Source organism: Aptenodytes forsteri, unplaced genomic scaffold (genome assembly GCF_000699145.1).
Source record: "Aptenodytes forsteri isolate BGI_AS27 unplaced genomic scaffold, ASM69914v1 Scaffold467, whole genome shotgun sequence".
Lineage (NCBI taxonomy): Eukaryota > Metazoa > Chordata > Aves > Sphenisciformes > Spheniscidae > Aptenodytes > Aptenodytes forsteri.
The window spans coordinates 428,232-449,574 of NW_008795298.1; the positions used below are offsets into that span (position 1 = coordinate 428,232).

Genomic DNA, 21,343 nt, shown 5'->3' on the forward strand with positions numbered 1-21,343 from the left:
TTATTTTTCCTGGCTTTTGTTCCTCTCTTTCTCTCTCTTGTTGTTTTCCTTTTCATTACAATTTATGATGATGATGATGATGAAGAAACTGTCCTTTTCTCAACCCATGAGTTTTCTTACGTTGCTCTTCCAATTCTCTCCCCCATCCCACTCGGCGGGGAGGGTGAGCGAGCGGCTCTGTGGTGCTAGGTTGCCAACTGGGGTTAAACCACAACATCTTGTCTTGAGCTTGTGGAACCTGGGGCAGCAGAGGAACTGGCCTCTCGCCTGACCACGCTGATAATCAAAAGCTTTGGTGTAGTCCGTCAGGCCCCAGGCTATCCTAGGGCAAGATGTCCTCAGCCCCAATCTGCATCCTCACGGTCTGGGGTTTCTGAGGCAAGAACTATGAGTTCTTCTCTAATAAAAAGACTCTCTTCTGTCTCTTTCTCCCCAGTACAGTCCCATCAGAAATCTAGGGAGGTTGTTAGTCGTTTTACTTCAACTTCATTTTATATCATGAGCCTTCCTGTGGAAAAGGAAAATTTGAAATCAGTAAGAAGAAAGCTTCCTATTTTCTTATTTTAAAATTATTGGTTAACCTTGATTCGTAGACCATCTTCACACTTCTTACTTTCTACACTTTCTGTCTGTGGAAAGCCGCTACAGCTAGCCATTTCACATAGATCTGTCATCTGGGGCAGGGTGAGAGGGAGATGGAGGACACGAAGGAAATAATATTGCAGCAGACTTATGCTGGTAGAAAAGCAAACATTTCATGTTTCAAAGTCTAGTTATTTTAAAAATACACATGTAAAATACAATTTAAATCCTTAATTGAAGCCAAGTAACTTTTTTGCAGTGTCTCCTGTCAGCTCATTACAGACATACTTCGGAGTGAGTTGTTTCACTACTCATTCATCGTTGTTGAGAGGGATCATATCCTTTCTCGAGCTGCTTTTCTGAAAGCAGCTGCTTTTCTTTTGTCCTTTTCCTGACTTCTCAAGTTTTTCTTTTTTTTTTTCCCCAAGACAAACACACTTCCTTGTGAGTCGACTGATATGAAACGTAATGTTCCTTTAGTTTGTCAGAGGAGTCATCCTTGTGAGTCGACTGATATCAGGAAACGTAATGTTCCTTTAGTTTGTCAGAGATCTCAGAACGAGTTAGCTCACTAAAACTCTGGGTTTTGTCACTAGCTGAATATGACTGTCAGAACATAATCCATGCGTCTCTAATTTATGTTAGCCCAGAATCAGTCTTTTACAGTTGGAAGTGCAGTCGATCACATCATATTCAGTTGCGCATGCAGTTTTAATCGTTTGCCAAGTGGATGTTTTTTTTTTCAGCTTCAGGTTTACACATGTACAACCTAGTGAAAAAAATCAAAATACTCTTCACTTTGGTCAGTGGTCAGTTCCCATGGTATAGTAAAACTTCATATACCATGCATTTTCCTTTCATTACAGTAAAGAGTGATTGCAGTATCTCAGTCTCTTGAGAGCAGGAATTCTCTTTCCAGTGATTACTCTGTAATGACAATCAGTAAGGTGCTTTCTGGATTTTTTTAATGTCAAAGTCCTACATTAAAAAAAAGTCAAATGTATAGTTCTATAGTATTAATTTCCAGCCCTTTTGGTAGTTATGCCAGTATAATACATTAAAATATTAGCGGCACCAGCCTATGCCTGTTGTAAGCGAAAGGAGTTCAGTTTACATTACAAGTGTACATCAACACATCATGCAGAGCTGTGGAGGGATAGCTAAACTAGGACCCAATTAACTGAAACAGATGCCCTTTATAACGAATTGTAGGGCAAAGATACTACCTTGGGTGCCAAAGATGCACCGTGGCATTAAGGCAGGGTTCTGTCTGGGCTTATCTCCTGTGTGGAGCTACATCTCCACAAAGAGCTGCGCTGAGCTGTGAGAAAATGTCCCTTTTGCTTTGTGCTTAAGTCTGTTCCTCCCTGATGTTTACTTTGAGGGATAGTAACTTACCCTGAGCATCTTTTCTGCATATAGTGTTTGGTACAGGAGTAATTGGCTATTTCTAGGGAAGTCTTGAGCTGTAGATTGGTAAGTTATTACCAAGAAGCAGCTTGACTTCTATGGGAGCAATAAAACCATTTCACTTTAAATGTTAGTGCCCTCTGTTGTTTCCTCCCACCTCTCATGGCTATTATTTGTTTCTTTAAAAAGAAAAGGTAATTTTAGGACTCATTGCTACAACAATATTGAGTTCCAAAACCACACACTGTTGCATTGAACCTATTACGAAATACTGACTCTTCCTTTCTTTTTGTTTAGATGTCCATTTCCTCAGATCATTATACTGTGCCTCCATTCTTTTCCCTCTCTCCTGCACCTGAGGTTCTCACATTGCATGTTATTGCCACTTCTGGCTATGTAGTTTTGGGCTTTGGTGCCAGTGTCCTTGACAAGAGAGGCAGCATATTAGGGCCAGGCAGGACCTCCTCTTCCCCTCCTCCGCTTGCCTGGCAGAGTGGGGTGTCTGGTTTCATGGGACAAAGAACAGGAGCAAGGAAGAAAGCAGCAGCCCTCAAACCTTGTAAGCATCCCATGCTTCAGAATCAAATGGAAGAAAGAGAGGCAAAAGGTATCGCGGACAGAACAGAATGAGCGTCCGGAGCCACACGAGCGCGTGATCCCCTCCACCTGCAGGCAGAGTGGTGAGCTTCAGGTGGTTGAGACATTCCACTTCATCCTTGCTAGGACTCAGTCTTGGCAGCGCTCCTTGCTACGAGGTCCGTGTACACTTACAGGTTGGGGTAGGGGGACTCCTTTTTCTTTTTCTTCCTCCCTCTCGCCCTTTTTTTTAAAGGCAGTTCACTGTTGACAGTTCTTTCACTCTTCCCTCAATATCAGAACATATGATCGCATCAAGCTGGCTTCAGGCTCTGGTGCTGACATTTCCTAATGCCCACATCATGTGAACATTTGAAAAGTGTTAATGAGCAGATCAAAGGGACTGTTGCCTGAAGCAACTAACTTTTTCTCTTTCTTTTTTTTTTTTTTTTTAAGAAATCGGCTCTCTTCCAAACTCAAGTCTTCATTCTTTGCAACTAAATAAATGAAATGCAGCCGTGCCTGGTGATGATGATAATAAAACAAAACAAAATTAGGAAGTAATCCATCTCTACATGCGGTTAATAAGACAACAGCATTATTCAGTCTCTTCACTATTTAAACAATCTGAATCAAGTTCAGGAAAAATTAATTTGCAGTATTACGATCTTCAGTATGTGCAGTTTCATGCTACATTTGCACTGTTTTCTGCCAAAGCTGCACGGGTTCCTCGGATTTCTCTTTTTTAAAAATGGCTTTCTACTGATTTCACTTGAAATATCACACAAGACTGAAAATAATCTGTGTGTGCGTGTGTGTGAGAGAGAGAGTGTGTGAGGAGCCTGTGGAAACATAAGGATGCAGGCATTTACATTCCACTTCTGTCAGCAGGGGTGAGTATCTGCTACTCAAAGTAGATTATTTTCTCACACCACTGTCACGTTTAAAACAAGTTTCATTTTCTGAAGCTATTAGAAATAGCAGCTAATTAATGTATTGGTTAGCTTCAAATCAAGGTTCCCCTATAACTTCAGGGAGTTCAGCAGCTGGCATAGGATTAGATCCTTTGCTCAAGGAGTCAAACAAAAACTGTCATTGACTCGTGACTTTTGAAGCCCAGTGAGGTCCAACAAGTAGAGTTTTTCTTGATTCCATAAATATCAATAGGCGTAGGGCCCAAGCAAACTTTAGCATGCCTCACAAAGAAGTTTACTATGCAAAGTTGTCTTTGCTCAGGAGAGACTGCAAGACTTAAGAATCGTAGAACTATAGAAAGTGGAGTGATAATACCGTTTAATATGCATTTATATAAATCTGCAACCTAGCTAGGCCTTTCCCCCCTGTACAGCTTGCAGTCTTGGCAGCAAAATACATTTTTTTGAGATAATCGTTAGAGACAGGCAAAAGGGAAATAAGAATGGAAATTAAATAAGATAAGGTGACCCTTAATATATTGAAAATACTGTTTTACCGTTTCCAGTCTTTTAATTGCTTTCAATGAGAATTAAATATCTTCATGCTTTGGAGCATCTTGCTCAGCATCCAAGCATCTCTCAGAATCTGTCTCATGATCCCTCTGTGTTGTTGTTTCTTGTAAAGTTAGGGCAGTAATTCCAATCTGGCTCTCAGGAATGTTTCACTAATTAAATAATTGATATCTGTTAAGTATTCTGAAAATTCCTGATGGGTGGGAAGAAAAAGTATTCAGAAATATTTAAAGAAAAGTAATTTCTGGCATGTTTTTGCAACATCATAGCAGCAAAGGGATGTCTGGTTGTCCATAGTTGACTTTCCAATCCACTCAAAGGACTCTGAGCTTGCTTGATGAACAATTCGGTATCTTAAACCTGAAGCGCTGTGGAAAAATGTTTCCAAGGGTGCCGTAACTTACTTCTCTTATTTGACAGAATTCCTGTATCCAGTGCTAAAAGTCCATCGCTTGTTTAGGCAGTAACTAGTAACTATCTCGGTGGCACTGTGACTTGAAATGTAAACCAAGAAGGAAAACTCTTGATTGTTGGTCAAGAAAAATATGTTTCTTTTACGTATGCTATACATCTGTGCAGTGACATTATTTATAGGCAGTGGTAGAGTAAATGAAAGTACTATAATTAATAGCACAGAGTGAATAAAATAAGACATATTTCAATTAAGGTACTTAATCCTGTAGTAGGAGATTTAGGTGTTTGTCATCATGGGCAGTTTTGGTTATGATTGTATGATACTAAGGCATAGCAGAAACAGACTCCTTTATATTCATGGGGTATTTTTAGTCATTTCTATAGAATATTCAAGCAGAAAAAATGACTTGATATCACTGAAGTACTTCTTTTTAGCTTACAAGCCTGCTTTTCTTGTGGAAAAATGGCTGTGCATTCAGTTTTCATCTTAATAATTTAAGAGGGTCGCTGTCTTCCTCTTCCCCTCCCTGTACTGTTCAGTGGGTTCCTGTCAGTAGCAGGGAACTCAGAGATTTACAATATGTATGTGAGAAAGGGAACAGGAAGAAACTGTACGTAGAGGTTTAAATATAGGTGTCAGTGAATTATCCCAAGAGCGGGCCTTATCCAGAAACAGTTTAAGAAGCTTTGTGAATGTAGCTCCCGCTTGCAGGCACTCCACACTGAACAGTCAAGGAACTACATACTTAACTTATTAGACCTGAAATGTGTGATCTACAGAAATGATCTGGACAACTAGAGGCGAAGCCTGAGCTACCAGAAGGCATTTCACACTTGTCATTGTGCCAGAAATTATCCAGCAGCATGGCACAAGGAAGCAGGCACCTTGGCCCAAGATTATGCAAGACCTCACATAGACCTCGGGATGCTTTTCCTCCCAGGCTCGCTAATTAACTCCATAGGGTTTCATCACTGGCTATTACTTAGAATGACTGAGTCTTATCCGGTCAGGAAGCAAAGTGGCAGACACGTCTGCCCAAAGAGTGTCTGCCAGTCAATTGATGTTATTTTGTATTAGACGGATGGTGTTAATTTCCAGAAGGCCTTGATAATCGATACCCAAGGGACTTGGCAGCAGCGGTTGCCAGTTTGCAAGCAGATGTGGGGGACTCAGATGGAGACAGTTAACTCTTTTAAAATTTTCTGTTGGCTTTTGGATGCTGCCAATGCAATTCCTTATGCTTTTATATGTTTGGCTCTTTCAGGTCATCAAAGATCCCCCTCCACCTCCGCCAGCTCCAAAAGAGGTACGGTATGATGATGCTCCGCTCATCACACAGGTTACACGATACCACTCCTCTGTGCTTTCCTGTGTTCTGCGAATCCGGCTCTTTGTCCTAGCTGCTGCAGAAGAAAGAACTGCCCCATGGGAAGCCTTAAGCTGAGAGCGGGATGGCCAAAGTCCAAATCTCTGTTCTGCCTCAGTCATGTCACTGTGGCATGAATTAAACTCAAATCCACAGAAATATTTAGGGGCTTTATCCCAAGATAGTCGGACATTATTTTTCCCATTCTGCAGCAAAAGCAGAAAGACTGAGTAGCTCTTGTGTAACAGTCTAAAGATTCATGTATGATGTAAACAGCATTTTCCCACAGCTTTGGCATTCCAGACACTGAAGAACCCTTATAAGGGAATTTCTCTCCCTCTTATGGGCAAGAATGCACTAGAGGATCTTCTGGTGTCTTCAGTATTTTTGCCCCTTGGTCTTGATTTAGCCAATTGCTCGACCGTACTCAAGTGTACTCTGACAGTTAAGTCCACGATAAGACACACTTCATGGAGCTGAGGCAGCCAAGAGCGAGTTTGACAAAGGTTGGCTTAGGAAACTGTGATCAGCTGTGTAACCTTTATCTGTAGATCTGCTGAACACCATCTGCTGAATCCAAATGAGTAGGGCTGCTGATCTGGCTCTCTGAAGGCATTATATTTTCTGTAGAAGAAGCCACTGCAAATCCTTTTCTTTGTGTGTGTTTTCCTTATTTTTATTAGTGGAAAGGAAAAGGACAAGGCGAATGAATGATTGTCGGTAGCATACACAGTTAGATTCCCCATTTGGACCTTCCTAATGGTCACCACCAATGTTTTTCCATGCGAAACATTAAAAATATTTCCAAACACAACCAGATTTTGTTTGGAAATTGGTAAACACTTGGGGAACTTAAATACCTGATCTTTCACAACTAACATGGGAAAACTTATTCTCTGTGAACTCTAGTGAAATATATTAAAAAGACACTTAGTGGGGGGAAAAAAAAGTATCTTTTTAAAATAAATGTTATTTGAATTTATTGACAGGAAGAAGAACAAGAGCCCTTGCCTACCAAGAAATGGCCCACAGTGGATGCTTCCTACTATGGTGGACGAGGAGTTGGAGGAATTAAAAGGATGGAGGTTTGTACGATATGGAGATGCCAATTCACTAAAACACAAGCTCTCTAAGGCTGCAAATGGTGGAAACAAAGACTTTTAAAGTGTACTGAAAATACAAGGGCATAATGTGTGCTTCCTTCCCAGTGACATAAGCCTTGTAAAATTTTTTACCGTATTGAACAATTTTGACCTCGCCTATGAAAGAACAGCTTTCAGTAGTTCCATTTGACTGGATCTTTAAATAGCTGCCTGAAGACATGCTCTTTCCATCAAGCTAATGAGAAAGAGAGAGTGAGAGCCTTTTCTGAATGTTTTGGAAGAAATTACAGTGAAACATAAGTCCTCCAACTGTGGGCCAGCCAAATGCGCTGACAATGGTGATGCTAAGGAGAAGCCTGATCCCAAAGGAACTCACAGCGACAACAGTGCCTGTCTTTGAAGAGACATGATAGCATCATGTTAATTAAAACAGAATGAAAAATGTGCATCCTTATGGGCACGTCCTTATGTCAGATTTTATAGTCAAGTCAGCCTTTATGGAATTTGCAAAGCAGTTTTCTGCAGTTTTTAACTTCAATCTAGGAAACTCTCTCTGTCTGAAATACCCACCTAGGCCATATTGATATATCTTGATGAAACTTTAAAGGTATTGGCCTAAAAATCAGCTTTGCTTGAGTTCTTTTTAAACACAGCAGAAGAACACGCAAGTGTAAAGCTATGTTGCTTATATGTGTTTCCTTCAGCAGTTCAGAATTGCTAATTTTGAAGAGCTTCAGATTTTAGAAAAAGAAAACATTTTGTGCAGTGCTTTTCAGAGGCAAACTAGAAAGTACTTTCCAACATAAAGAATTACAAGCCTGGATTTCTAACGGGAGCCATGGTGAGCCTCCAGCAGGAGTTCCAGGAAGGGTTCCAGGGTTTAAATCATTACAGTTTGTAAACGGGATCTTGCGTGATGAAACAGAGAACCAATAGATACCTCATGAACACAAGTAACATCAGTATCATAAAGAAATGCATGTTCATCACATGGCAAAAATACAGTATTTCCTCTTCAAAGAAGAGAGCAGAAAGTAATGATTAAGTTGGAAAACTTTTTCATCTGTGCTAGGAATTCTGTGCAGGACTAAGGACTAAAGACGTAAACCAACTGAAATTGCTGACAACACAATCATGGGTTCTTGAAAGGCACCTCATTCTGTGGAGCTGTGTGTCTGTCCTCCGGGACCCGAGAGTACTAACAGATTTCGGGGTTGGGCGCTGCAACATAAATGCCTCAGCATTTGAATATGGAACTTTACCTCTGCCCTGTAGTATCTGTAACAGTGGAGCTGAGGGAGACTCTGGCTTAACAGGCCGTTCCCAGCTGTTCAGACAGAGCGGTATCAGATCTCATAGCTTTCACTGGCTCAAGAGAGCACGTTGCTCATTTATTGAATCAGGGCAGAGCAAGTGTGGAAACGAGACAGAAAACAAAAACAGTCTAACAAGATGATGAAGGTGAGCGGGTCAAAGGGAGGTTATTCCTCACCTGACAGTTAAATGTGGTTTCTGTGCTGTGGCCAACGAAAAACTTCCTGGACTAGTCATTACATTTCTTCCTTGTTTTCAGTTCATGTGCTAATGCAGTTGTCTATTTTTTATTGCTTCTCTGTGCTCTATTCTTCTGCCATTCTTCCGGCAGCTTGATTCTTCTGGCAGCTTCCTTGCATAGAGAAAGGGAAAGAATGAACCAGTAAACTTCCGCTTACCGCTCCTGTCCTCCTTCTCTTCGCTTATGTTGTGGTTTAACCCAGCAGGCAGCTAAACACCACACAGCCGTTCGCTCGCTCCCCCCCCTGCCCAGTGGGATGGGGGAGAGAGTCGGGAAAAACCAGGACAGCTGACTATATTCCCTTTCGGGGCAGTTACACATTCACTCCTGCCTTCCCCACTAGCTTCACTCCTCTGTGACAATCCAGAATAATTTAGCCAGTGTTGTTCACTCTTCCTAGATCTGTCTTTTGGCATTGTGTTAAAGTTATATGATGTCATTTCTAGACCCGACCCATTACAGGCAGTAAGTTTTTATGTCAAAGTTGTGTTGTCAGACTCCACAAATTCTGGTTTCTTCTGGGTGAAGTCGCTTTGATCTGAAGGAGAAGGTCATTTTGTCAGTAAGGAATCCACCATCTATCTCTAAATGGTTTTAACAGTGTTTAAAATACATTTTAACAACCTCATAAAAAACACCGTAAAAGTACCATTGATCACAGTGAAAGATACAGATGCATTTTAATGACTCAGCAGGGCCTACTTGGACATGAAAGCCCATTCTAATATTGCAGAGAGAGGATTTCCCAGCGAGAAAAAGAAATCACTAAGCAAGCCAAACAGTAAAGTTCAAAGTAACAGAAAGGTTCAAAACAATCCCCCTCCTAAGAAATGATGGTCTGTATTTTACCAAGGTAAGTTATAGTATTACAGACCAAATTAAGCTCTGTTGTACTTTGCTGCTCTCGTTCTCTACATTGAGATTACAGTGGTAAAAAACACTTGGTGGTGGTGATAAAATGACAAGATTTTCCTCCAAGGTATTTCATTTTTCTGAAAGGGGCTAGACTCTGGCTTGCCTACATATTTTCCTCACTTTCCGTGTCAGCACATTCTGCATATGGCGCTGATGAGGATGAAGAAGTCAGACTGCTTCCTTCTCCCATCCTATAGCATAGTTATCCCGGCACATTATAGAGTGTCACTAGCAAGACCTGGAGCAGTCTTCTCCCTCCCTCCGGGAGGCAGAAGGAAGACCAGGAGCATGTCTTTTTCCTGGTGAGCAAAATGATTCTGTGCCCCTTTGCAGTGGGAGAGTTGTTGCATCCCACTGTTTTTCTGCCTACTTTTCAAGTGCTTGAATTGGCAGGGAGCAAGCCAGAACTGACATATACCTACCAAGCAGTGTGCAGTGATGCTCTTAATTCTTTCCCTCAGGGTGGAAGGTCAGTCTTCTCTGATTTTTCTTACTTGGACACTTCTCTTTTCATGCCTGGCACCTCCAGTCAGGAGGTCTCTGAAAAAAACAAGTATGTTGGTGGAGTCCTGCAGTTAACGATTAGCTGTTTTCCAGTAACAGTTTCATAACTCATCAGCATGTCACATTTACCCAAGATACAATGTCAGAATTTTATTTTCTGGGTTCAGGTGTATCAGGTCCTTCTTACAGGCTAGGTTGTAGCAGATGGCATGATCTAGAAAGTCTTCCACTGAAAATAATCTAGGCCAGTTTTACTAAGAACTTTCACACTCCAGCCATAGCTTTTAGATGCTCTTTTTGGATGATAAAGTAACAGTCTTGTCTAGGTTTGTTTCCTTGTACAATACAGCAAACATCCTTGCTCAAATTGGTGCACCGTGTTTCCAATTACAAGATGAAATAAGATTACTGTAGCAAGACAAATAATCTCTCTTAGAGGGAAGGTTTTTTCCTGTATTTCCTCTTCACAGCATAATAAAGTACAACCTTTTATGGAAGTGGAAATATGTGCTTGTCTCACCACCAGCAGTAATCCAGGTTTCCTTTCTCTTTGAACCCTTTTTATATATTTTATGTACTTGTGGCAGTGAGGAAATACACATTGCTACATGTTTTACATTTACTTATTATGCAGGTTAGACTGCTTCATCTGTGTTTTCTCCAGTATGTATCTTCTTGCAGAACTACTTGAAAACCTGAGCAGTTTCAAGGACTTCTGCTAAAACTTGCTCAAGTATTGCCTTCTATCTAAATTGGGGTTCTCAACAAACATGCTGTGTTCCGAAATTTGGAGTGACAAAAATCTAGGCTTTCATCAGTGCCAGGTTAAGGTCTCGTATTTTAGGATAAATCAGAACTAGAAATGATATTTTTACATCATTAATTTGAGAAGATTTCCTAGATTTCCTGTCTCCTATACAGCCTGTGTGATGCATGGTAGAGTTTTCTTTCAGTATTTCTCTTGATTTTTTTCTACTGAGAGAGTCATAATTACAAATGTATTTAACTAAGAATGCTTGCCATCAAAAATGAAGAGGGAACATTTTCCTCAGTACCTTCCCTCTTGTTTATTCAGAACTTATTCCAAATTTAAACTTTTTCAGCTGCTTCTGTTATTTGCAACAGTTTCCTTGTCCTTTGCATGCAGTGCATTTACGTCTGAACTCTGGCTTTACTTAGGTTCGCTGGGGTGATAAAGGATCCACTGAAGAAGGGGCTAGATTAGAAAAAGCAAAAAATGCTGTGGTGAAACTCCCAGAAGAACCAGAAGAACCTTTTCATCCTAAACCACCTAAACCAAAGCCTACCTCACCAGCCATTCAGGAGAAGTGGTATACGCCAATTAAGGTAATCTTTTTAGTCTTCAGTACAATATAATTTTGTACTAAAGGCTGGATTTTGTCTGCCTTACCAGTCTTACGCATGCTGAACTTTTTATATAAAGTTTATAAAGTTTATGAAAAAAAAACCCACTTATTTTTCAAGTATTCCCATTCAAGTGTAATGTACTAATCTCAAAGTGAACATGTACTCAGGATGAATTGCAGGAGCACTTTTTAGCCCTAAATGCAGTACTTCATCATTTCTGCCACATTCTGTTATCCTTCCCCAAAAAAGGGACAGTAAAAGTACTAAAATCTACAGGGGCTTTATTGGCATTTGGTCTATCTCAATGTATATCTAATTAAGCCTAAAACTAGTGTGTAGCTGTTATACTAAGTTTTAAACATACATACTCATTACCAACCAAGAAAAGCAAAAAAATTATATAGAACAATATAATCCAAAAGGTCTGACAAACAAGTGAAACATAATAAACGGCATAAAATAAAGATACTTTCCTCTGTAGATGCCACGAGTCACTTGCACACCCGTAACAAGCTCTTCTTAACAACTGAAGATAGGTCCATAGATACCTTGCTTTAAATGTGTAAGAGCAGAGAATATACAGGTTCAGCTGGGAGTATGGATACATCTATTCTGTCTTCACAACTCCTTATAAGTCCTTTCTGGCCACCAGAAGGTCTTGAAGACGTGTTGTCTACACACACACGCAAACTCTGCAACCCATTCGTGCAGAGCGGGATGCTTCTGACAAGCATCAGAGCTGCTATGCATGTTCTGCACAGGCAGCCTGAGCACTCGCAGTGAACCTGCTGCATTCACTACATGCGGGACTTACCACGCAGCACGCATCAGCTGTATACCATGTGCCTAGCAGGGCCGCGGCTTCCCGAGAATGATGAACTTGCTGTGTACATGCTGTAAAAACAAATACATTTATGTGGGAGAAATCCCAGATGGACATGTGGCAATTCAGCCCAAAATACTGGCAAATAAACATATTACTTCTAGATTGCTCATAGTAAACGTGGGTTAGGTCACAGCCACTCCGCTCCCAGCAGAGGTGAGAGTGCAGTACTAGCATTCACTGATGGGAAAGGGCAGCACCACAGCTGTGTGGTGCGCGTGACACAGCCTAAGTTTATACTTTGCTTATCCGGCTCTAAGGAACTGTCCTCAGTTTTGCCAGTAAATTTCTCCATGGATCTCCTTGGACAGTAACTTAGCAGGTGCAGCGTGCTCTCCGTTGACTGATTTTATTGTACTGAAAGTCCTGTTGCTCTGTTGCCACAGGGTCGACTCGATGCACTGTGGGCGCTGTTACGAAGACAGTATGACAGAGTCTCTTTGATGCGACCACAGCAAGGAGATGAGGTTTGTGTGTGGCGCTTGTATCCACTATGGTTGGCAAAAGAGGGGCATGTTACAGCCAGGCTTTAGCAGCTGCTGAACACTGGTAATTCCGTGACCTTAACTAAAGAAAGCACTGCAGCCAAAAGAATGGCACAACAGGAAAAGTAACGCACTGGGAAAAAAAATGCATTGAAAGATGCATCACACCAGCCCAGAAATGTTGCAGAAACACGGATCTCCTGAAAGCAGAGTGAAGGATTCTGTATTTTGTGTGTGTTCAGCTGGAGAACAAAAACATACCACACGCTTCATTCAGTGTAAACTCTCTTTAACAAATACCCAAATCTTTCTTATAACCAGCTATTTGTAAGAGTAGAGTCTGGCAATCAGAATACTAAAACCACATCAAATTTAAGTGACCACTAGTAACTTTCATACAAGTCGCTTGATGTAGCTTTGCACTTCCACGCCAAAGGCAACTTTCACAGAAAAAAAAGGTATGGAAACTTGTTTCTCAGACAATCCTTTCTTCTAGTACACTCATGACACATGAAAAAGTGGCCTCCACTACAAACACTGCTATGACTTGGAAAGAGAGTTATTATTTGAACCTTTTATAGTGAAGCCAGATTGTGTGTTTCTGATTGTTATTCCTTAAGAAAATATTGCTTTAAATCTTAGCATTTATCTCAGGAACTGATTGATCATCAAGGTATTTCAAATCTACCGGGACCATTCAGCTTCCTGTTTGTGGCACATCAGAAGAGACACAGGAGCAAACATTTCCTCTAAATGAGACAGCAACTTTTTCTCAACAAACTGGCCCCAGGTGGGCATGACAGACCAGATTCTTTCATACCACAAAGCAGTAGCGTGCGAGAACACTATTTTTGCAACGTAAAGATGACATAAAAGAATTAGAGGGATTAAAGGGAGGGAGTTACCTTTGAGAGAATGAGAGGTAATCGATACTTAGATTATTTTCCTGGGATGAAGTTTGGTACTGTTCTAAAGGAAGAAAAGGTGACATTTAATTAAGACAAGTGTTGGAAGAAGCAGAATGACAAAGTGCAATGCTGGAAACAGGGAGCATAGTCAAATACTAGTGTTATCATTCTAGTTGTTATGTTGGCAAGTTATTTACTGTTTGCAGGAATGATTCATGTTACATGTAGCAGAATTAACAATAACAAATCTACACACAAAATATACAGTACAATACAGTTTAACGGGTAAATTCAATGTAAATAGGAACGTAGAAGAAATGGTGCCTGAACAGGCTAAAAAATTGTCAGTCAGGCCCTGTTTTGAGGATTTCTGACCATAAAGACAGGTAGTTACTGTAAAAATTGCCAGGGAAGGCTTTGCTGAGCCATTGTGAATTCGGGCATCCGCCTTCTCCGGACTGGACAGGAAGACATTGACCAACATCTTGGTTTATGAAAAACAGAGAGAGTTAGCTCGCTAATCTTCAGTATCCCCACTGAAAAAAGGAGTAGAATTTGTACTGATAAATAAAACCTAAACCAATGGTCGTTAAGGTGTGACCTGCGACAGTGTAGGAGTGCAATTTCTGTCTGGCACGGTACTTTATATCTTGGGGAACAACAATTAAATCTTTTTCCTTGTTCATAACTTGCTAGGTAGAGATCCCATGCTGTACCCCTGATGGGTTTAAGTCAGTGAACAGATGAGCAGTCACATGTACGTACAGCGAGACATGCATACACATACTTACTTCGGAAGCACTGTTATGGTAAACAGCAGCCTCGTTGTTTTGTTTTGTCATCTTTCTTTTATTGTTTAAGAACTCAGTAGTTCTCATCTGTAGAAGAATTCACTGCTGAATTCAAGTCCTTGATCAAGTAATTGAAATCTAGGCATGAAGTATCAAAGCAGAGCGAGCTCTTTCTTCCTTCTGTCTCTCCTCTCCCACCTCTGCCATGTTGCCAGATAATGCCAAGGGTGGCCCAGTTTGAGGGCTGCAAGCGGTTGAGCCAAGAAGCTTTGATTGTGGATGGAAGTCCTTTGAGTCAAATTTTTCAGCTAGCAATCCGTGAGGTTAGGGAAGCTTGTACAGGTGTGAGCTAGCAGGTTGTCGCCGACATCTGTTTAGAGCCGAGGCACAGGTCCTCGGCAGCCTGCAGCGAGGCTGCAGGATTGTCAGCAGATGTAGTTAAGAGTGGCAGAACAGTTTTGGTCTCACATTTGCCGCCTGGGGGCTGAAACACTAAAGGTAGAGTGGGGGTGGACACAGCTGCGCTCCCAAACATGCCTCAGGCACAAATAAAGAGATCTAATATAGTTTGACTCTATTGTGGTGGGGAGATGAGGACAGAGAGCCACTTCAGAGACAACTTAACGCTGCAACATCTGCCGCCAAGTTTCCATGGAGTGACAGGGGACAGCAGGTACAGATCGAAGTCCCCACATAAACAGCTACCATTAAGCCATGAACTCTTTTGAAGGGCTCCCATCAAACATAGTGGAGTCTGCAGCAGGAGATTTTGTTTTCAAAGCCATGTTTTGTTTTCTGCACTAACAAGATAATTCATAAATGATGCATTACCCTGCATTCATACTCCTATTTATACTTTCTTTCCTTTTTTTATAAAAGGGGCAAAGAAGAATGAACCTCAGTAGTTTTGGGGTAGTTTGATAAACCAGTTAACTGTCCGAGGGTTTTAACTGAGGTTATGGCAACCTTCAGTCCACAGCATTACGTTCAGCTAGGAAGCAGAGCTGAATGCGTGCGCCGTTACGGTGTCATTGCGGAGGAGTGTCTGCCATTGTTTCTGTACTGGAACACCTCTTCCAGGGAGTTTGTTACTGCATGAGAACAGAACTCGGCACAGGTTCGCAACACGAGTGTTAGGGTCCTGTTCTTTTCTCTAAATCCTTGTGTTTATTTTCTGATTCGTAGTTTAGCACCTAAAGGTAATCATCAGGGTTATTCAGATTCTTTACATGACCTTGTTGCTTTGTGCAATTTGATAGTGGCTGAGATTCTGATCCTGTGCACATTTATGCACACAAATGTCTTAAGTCCACAAATTGCCTATGGCACTTGTATTTAAGATTTTCCCCTTTCAGGATGCAAATATGCGTGACTGGTAAAAGGAAGAAAAATCTATAGCTAATTCTAGAAAAATTTCTACTGTAGAATACTTTTAGCTTTTTTAATGTTACAAAACAGCCTAATAAAAAGGAAGTAACTTTTACTTGTTTTTAATTTTAAGCCTATTAGCATTTACCTGCTTTAAAGATTCTTTTACAATAACGGCTGCAGAATTAATACAAACATCTGTTTAAACTAATGTTACTTTGTGAGCATCTCTACATTACACAAAAGAATTATATTCTGCATTGTAACTCTGCTAGTATCATGCAGTTTACAGTTAGAAACACTGTGACGATAGTATATTCTCTGAGATGAGGCCCATGTTACTGTTCCGTTTGTGTTTCTTCACTAATTCCTACGCTGGGCACAGGCAGAAAATAAGAAATGATTAGCTCAGTCTGTCCGTTGTGGAGTGGAATAGTAATTGTTAGGAGGCTGAGGCTTTAAGTGCCTTACAACTAAGAAAAAACTCGTTCTTTTGAAACAAAAGACTAACTGCAGTGCCTAGGAGTACCCTAGCTGTCAGTTCCCACAGTGCTTTCACAGGGTTCGACGGGCAGTTCATCACCTACCTTTGCAGCAGAGCTGCCAGTCTGCCAGCACTGTTACTAGACTAGTGCTTTATAACTCACCGGGCAATGTTTGCTTGCCTACAGGGTAATGGGAACAGGAATGAGACTGGTGATAGCAGGGTTTTTTGGTTTACTCCTGTATTCTCTAAAAACAGAACTGTTTGTCCATTTTCTAACCAAGGAGGACCTCCTTCAAGAAAATGAAGGTGATTTGGCTTCCTTTTTAATCACTGCAAATTGTTGAAATGCATAGAGAAATAACAAGTTACGGTTAGAGAAAGATTACTGTGGCTACTTAGAAGTAGTGCACTTTTTGGTTTAAAACTTTTAAAAATCAAACCACCTACCAGTAATTCATATTACAACGTGAGACGGTTCACTGGAGCTCCTTGTTCAATGATACTATGGTATGGCATGTTTTAGCGGAACGTGGAAATTACTGTGCTCCAGAAATTGTTGACTGAGAGGTTTAAAAAGAAACTTCAGTATCACTCATATAGCAAAGTGTATGTTCATGTTGGATCTTCCACATTGCTGCAATGGTAAGAAGTTGCAAAGCTAGTTATGAAATATGTGAGATTAGAAGGGAGTTAGAGCACCTTTTTCTTAAATGTTTTCTGTCAAAATATTCCTTCTGCCATTTCTTCAAGTGGGAATTTGTTTGTATAGACCTGAGAGCTAAATTTGAGCCAAAGTTTTTCTTAAACTTCCAGAATAGACCCATATTACTGTTAAAATTAAGTTCACTGTTACAGAAAGTGGAAGAAAACATTTTAAGAATATTCATTTCAAACTGCCCTATTCAGACTGAATTCAGAGGTCGGTCTCCAACATAAAGCAATGCATCCCGTTGAGTGAAGCACTGAACTAAATTTCAGAAAAACATTCGTCCCTTGGCCTGCCTAAAAGAAGAAAGTCTTTTTTGGAGAGTACACCTGCCCCTTTTGTTAAAATGGCGAGTGATAGCCAAGAGATAAGCACGATTATGAATTATGAACTTACTAGAATTTTCTTGTGCTGAAGACCCAGAAGAATATTCTACAATTAAAACATCTAGATAGTAGTACTTCCTCCAAAAGGATGCTCATTGTAAATGGGTATCACAGCCTCACTTTGTTAAAACTGGATTGCAGGCTACCATCCAGGAGGGTCCAAGCCTGTCTGCCTCTCGGGTGCCCCATCCTAGCTAGAGTGGTTATATTAATAGTTGGATTTGCTAGCTGTCAATCAGTGAAAGCAGTGGTAATCATCTTTATTAAAAGATGATGTTGTTCTGGTGTTAGGATAAACAAGGATGTTTTCCCATATACGTAGGCAGTCACTTTTGGCACTCCCTCCCTTTGTGCAGATGAGCGCTGTTGCTCTTTTCAAAATGAGCCTTCAGAATTCAGTAGCATGAGTATGAACACTTGCATGAATGAAACAGTAAAAAGAAATAAATGTACTTGTCAGTTTTAAGGTCATGACATTTTTACCGATTTGACCAGTACTCCCACAGAGCAAAATGGACAAAGCAGCTCTGACAGACCCTGTGCGGGTCCTTGGAGACAGTACCGTGCTGGTGAGCATGCTGCTCCACCTACGTTGTTACCATTGCTGTTAGACAACAGCAGGCTATATGGTTGGGTGATGATCCTGACGGAAGTACTGTCATGTCAGCATAGGATGTACTTTTTGTGAAGCCATGATATACTTCAATAGAGCATTTTAAAAATGCCAGCAGAGTGCGCAACCAGAAGAATTCTTGCTGTCTTTATTAGTATACAAACAGCTGTCTGAAAGATGAGTGCTTTAGGCCTCCTAAAATGCAACAAGTACACCATACCGGGCATCGCGGTAACTTAAACTGTGCTGGCAGCACAGGTATAATGCCTATTAAGAAAGAAAAAGTCAATCTTTTCTGGGTGGAGTATGAATTTGCTACAGCTGTCAAATACCTTCTCTGCCACCCTAAAGGGCACTACAATTCTTCCCCCACTCCATGTTGTACTAAAAAGAAAACATTGCATTTGGCAGTGCAGTTTTTGTTAATAACTGTTTGTTTCATTGGGCATGATTCAAAAGGGAGAAAACAAATTTGTTTTCTTAATTCCTCAAAACATCTTTTTTATGGAGTGGATTGCAGTAAAACCAGTTATATTTAATCACTACCTGGCTTCCAGTGAAGAGAGGGCAGTATGTATCTAACCAAACCCAGTCATAAAACACAGCTCCCAGCTTGGGCACAGCCCTTATGTAGTTTATGTTAATGCCGAGTATCTCATTAGTCCAGCTTACAGAGAGACCGGCTACCTTCAAGCAGCAGCAAGAAGAAAGCTGACAGGTTCATTCGGTTGCTACTCTCCAGAAGAGACGTGACAGCTTTAACTGTCTTGGGCGTCCAGATTTATGAACTAGTCCTGTGCTCCTAACCAGATTAGTTCCTTTTCCATTAACTGCTGAAAGTAGGGCAGCTGTCCGAGCGGCTGGTTGTAAATTCGATAATGTCTGCTGTGTTAATCTGTAGGCTTTTCAGATGAAGAAGGCAGCAGATAACAGGATTAAAGTTTCACGACCCAGGGTTTTCACAGCCCGAGATGCGGGTGTAGGGGGATAGAGAATGACTTCTGTCATTCATCTTAATTGATTGCCAAGAGGTTTTAATCTGGGTTATTAATTAGGAAGGTCCTTAACACACTGTCTACATATCAACATCAGATGCTCTTTTGGGACTTTTGGGACATATGGCCTATCTTATATTTACATTCACACAATTTACACACACATACATTTCTGTATGGAGAAATTCTTATATGTATATTTGCATACAAATAGCTGTAGAAACATTTGCATGCACAGAGGCATCACACACTCTTTGGCAAAATGTGATGAAAATGAAAAAAACACTTTGCACAAAGGTTAAATTTCCACACAATAAACACGTATACCTCTATTTATGTTGATATGGATATTAATCCATTTCGATTATGTATGCCATTTATCTAGATTATTTTTCAAAAGGAAATCTTTGATTTGCAGATTTAAGTAATGTTTAACTAAAGTGCAGCACGTCTCTGTGTGCCTCTGGCCATTCAGACACATACAGATCGCAAACAGAAACATAACCATTTTTATCTTTTCCAGTTTCGATGAGTTAATGTTTAGGCCTTCACTTCTCCCTTTTCTTATTTTTAAACAAGTTACTGTTGGACAGCCGGAATGGATAGAGGTGCAGCTATCCATAGCTGCAGCTACGTAACTACGTGATAAATCCCAGTAACACTGCTTCAACATTTACCAAAGTACTGTTTGCAGGAGAAAATATTAAATTATGATTTGAGCATATAAACTAGGCAAGAAAAGAAAAAGCTGTGACAGAGTCCTGGCATTTGAGTTTTGTGCAGATTCGAACTGCGCTACAAATTTCTGCAGTCTTTCCTTTCTTTACAGAAGATTATTTACTTGATTAATCCCATGTATGGAAATGGAGCAGGGGCCGAGGAGGCCTTTTGTTTTAAGTCCTTTGTGAGTGACAGCAGAAGATTCCTGTTTCTTGCTAAGTGTGCTATGCCATGCCGTGTCCTGCTTTCCAAAGCAAAATGCAAACATTATAAGGTGGCAACCATTTAGTTACTCAGGAACTGAAAAGTCTGCTCTTAAAGTGTTCACAACAAGTAAGAATGGTTTGAGATACTTCAGACCAGAGGGAAGGATGTAACTGCGGTTTTTGAGGAAGAGAAAAAAAAGGCCTATAATCAGGGAGGACTTACTGACACCCAAGTCCAAGAATTTCCCAGTTTTTCTTGGGAAATGGACATCGATCACTTAGCTCACCTAAAACTAGACTGTACAAAGCAGCTGTAGTGCTGTAGGGACCTCTATCAATAGAGAAGCACACAAAACAATCTGAAAGCTCTTTCGTCATGTCCTTCTTGGGTATTGTGTTGCCTCTTGAAACTGTTAGGCACAACTCTGCAGTAAACTGCGTTCAGTCTTCCCCAAGTAGAGATGTGTCAACTATTGCACCACCACACAGGGGCATCGCACAAAAGCACCCACCTGCCAAAAACTTGCTGTGGTTTTCTACTTCAACTTGGATTTCATAGGAATTAACTGCTGGCCAATTCCAGAGTACTTTGGCTCTTAAAAAGGAATTAATTTTGACTCATTGCTAAGGTATTTCTCTAGATAGTCCCATCTGTGGAAGACTTACAGCTTACGTCATATGTCTTCTTACTCTTGCAGCACGTTCATCTCTAGCAGCCTGTATAGCTTATTGCAGACTAGTGGGCTATGTGGGTATTAGTAAAGTCCTGCTTTCTATCAGTCATTCAGCAGCCACTTGAATCGGTCTGTAATTTTTCACTTTGCATCCGAGATGCTTCTGCTGAGAAGGAACAGCATAGTAACAACAGACGTCCCAAGAAGGTGTCTTACTGATTTGGCAGATAATCCATTGTTGTGGTGTCTCAGGAGTTCTGACACTGAGTCGGGAATACCTCCATGTTGGCAGGTTCAAGAAGAGGTCGGAACTTGATTCAGACAATGGCATCATTTCTTCCACCTCGTCTTCCACCACGCCACGAGGCGTGGGCGGGGCCAGGAGTGACTGGGGGGGCCCCCCCCCCCCCCCCCCACCAGCCCCAGGGAGCGCTAGCGACCGGGAGAGGCAAACAGGGTGTGGTGCGTCAGCTAGGGCGTGGTGCAGCAGTTTTCAGAACAGTTCGCGATGGAGGGCGCCTCTTAAAAGGAGAGGCAGTCCACAGGCCGAGTGGGGGACTTGGCGTACACATAACCCAACAACTGGGCACAGGTCAAGGGCACTGATCCTACCTGACCCTCGAGGCAGAGTGGCGGGCACTCGTCTGAGGTTAAAGGCCACGGCTCCAGCTGGGGGGTCTGCACCATCTACCCCAGCGGCGGACAATGCCTCCATGCAGATGGAACCGCTGAAGGGAGAGGCTGCAGCGCAGACCTCTGGCTGCAGGGAGTGCCTAGACCTCTCTCCTGGGGTAGGGACAGGCAGCAGACCTGCCTGCAAAAGGTGTGCCCAGGTGGAGG

At 41.3% G+C, this 21,343-nt stretch overlaps 1 protein-coding gene across 2 annotated transcripts in view; it reads left to right on the top strand.

The window, feature by feature from the left end:
- ANTXR2 (anthrax toxin receptor 2) overlaps positions 1-21,343 on the top strand; it is a 126,080-nt gene that overhangs the window by 61,145 nt on the left and 43,592 nt on the right. For both annotated transcript variants that reach the window (XM_009279313.2, XM_009279315.2), the window contains exons 12-15: positions 5,735-5,776; positions 6,826-6,921; positions 11,093-11,260; positions 12,551-12,631. In XM_009279313.2, the coding sequence (XP_009277588.1) occupies positions 5,735-5,776; positions 6,826-6,921; positions 11,093-11,260; positions 12,551-12,631 (387 nt within the window). The remainder of the gene's footprint in view (positions 1-5,734; positions 5,777-6,825; positions 6,922-11,092; positions 11,261-12,550; positions 12,632-21,343) is intronic.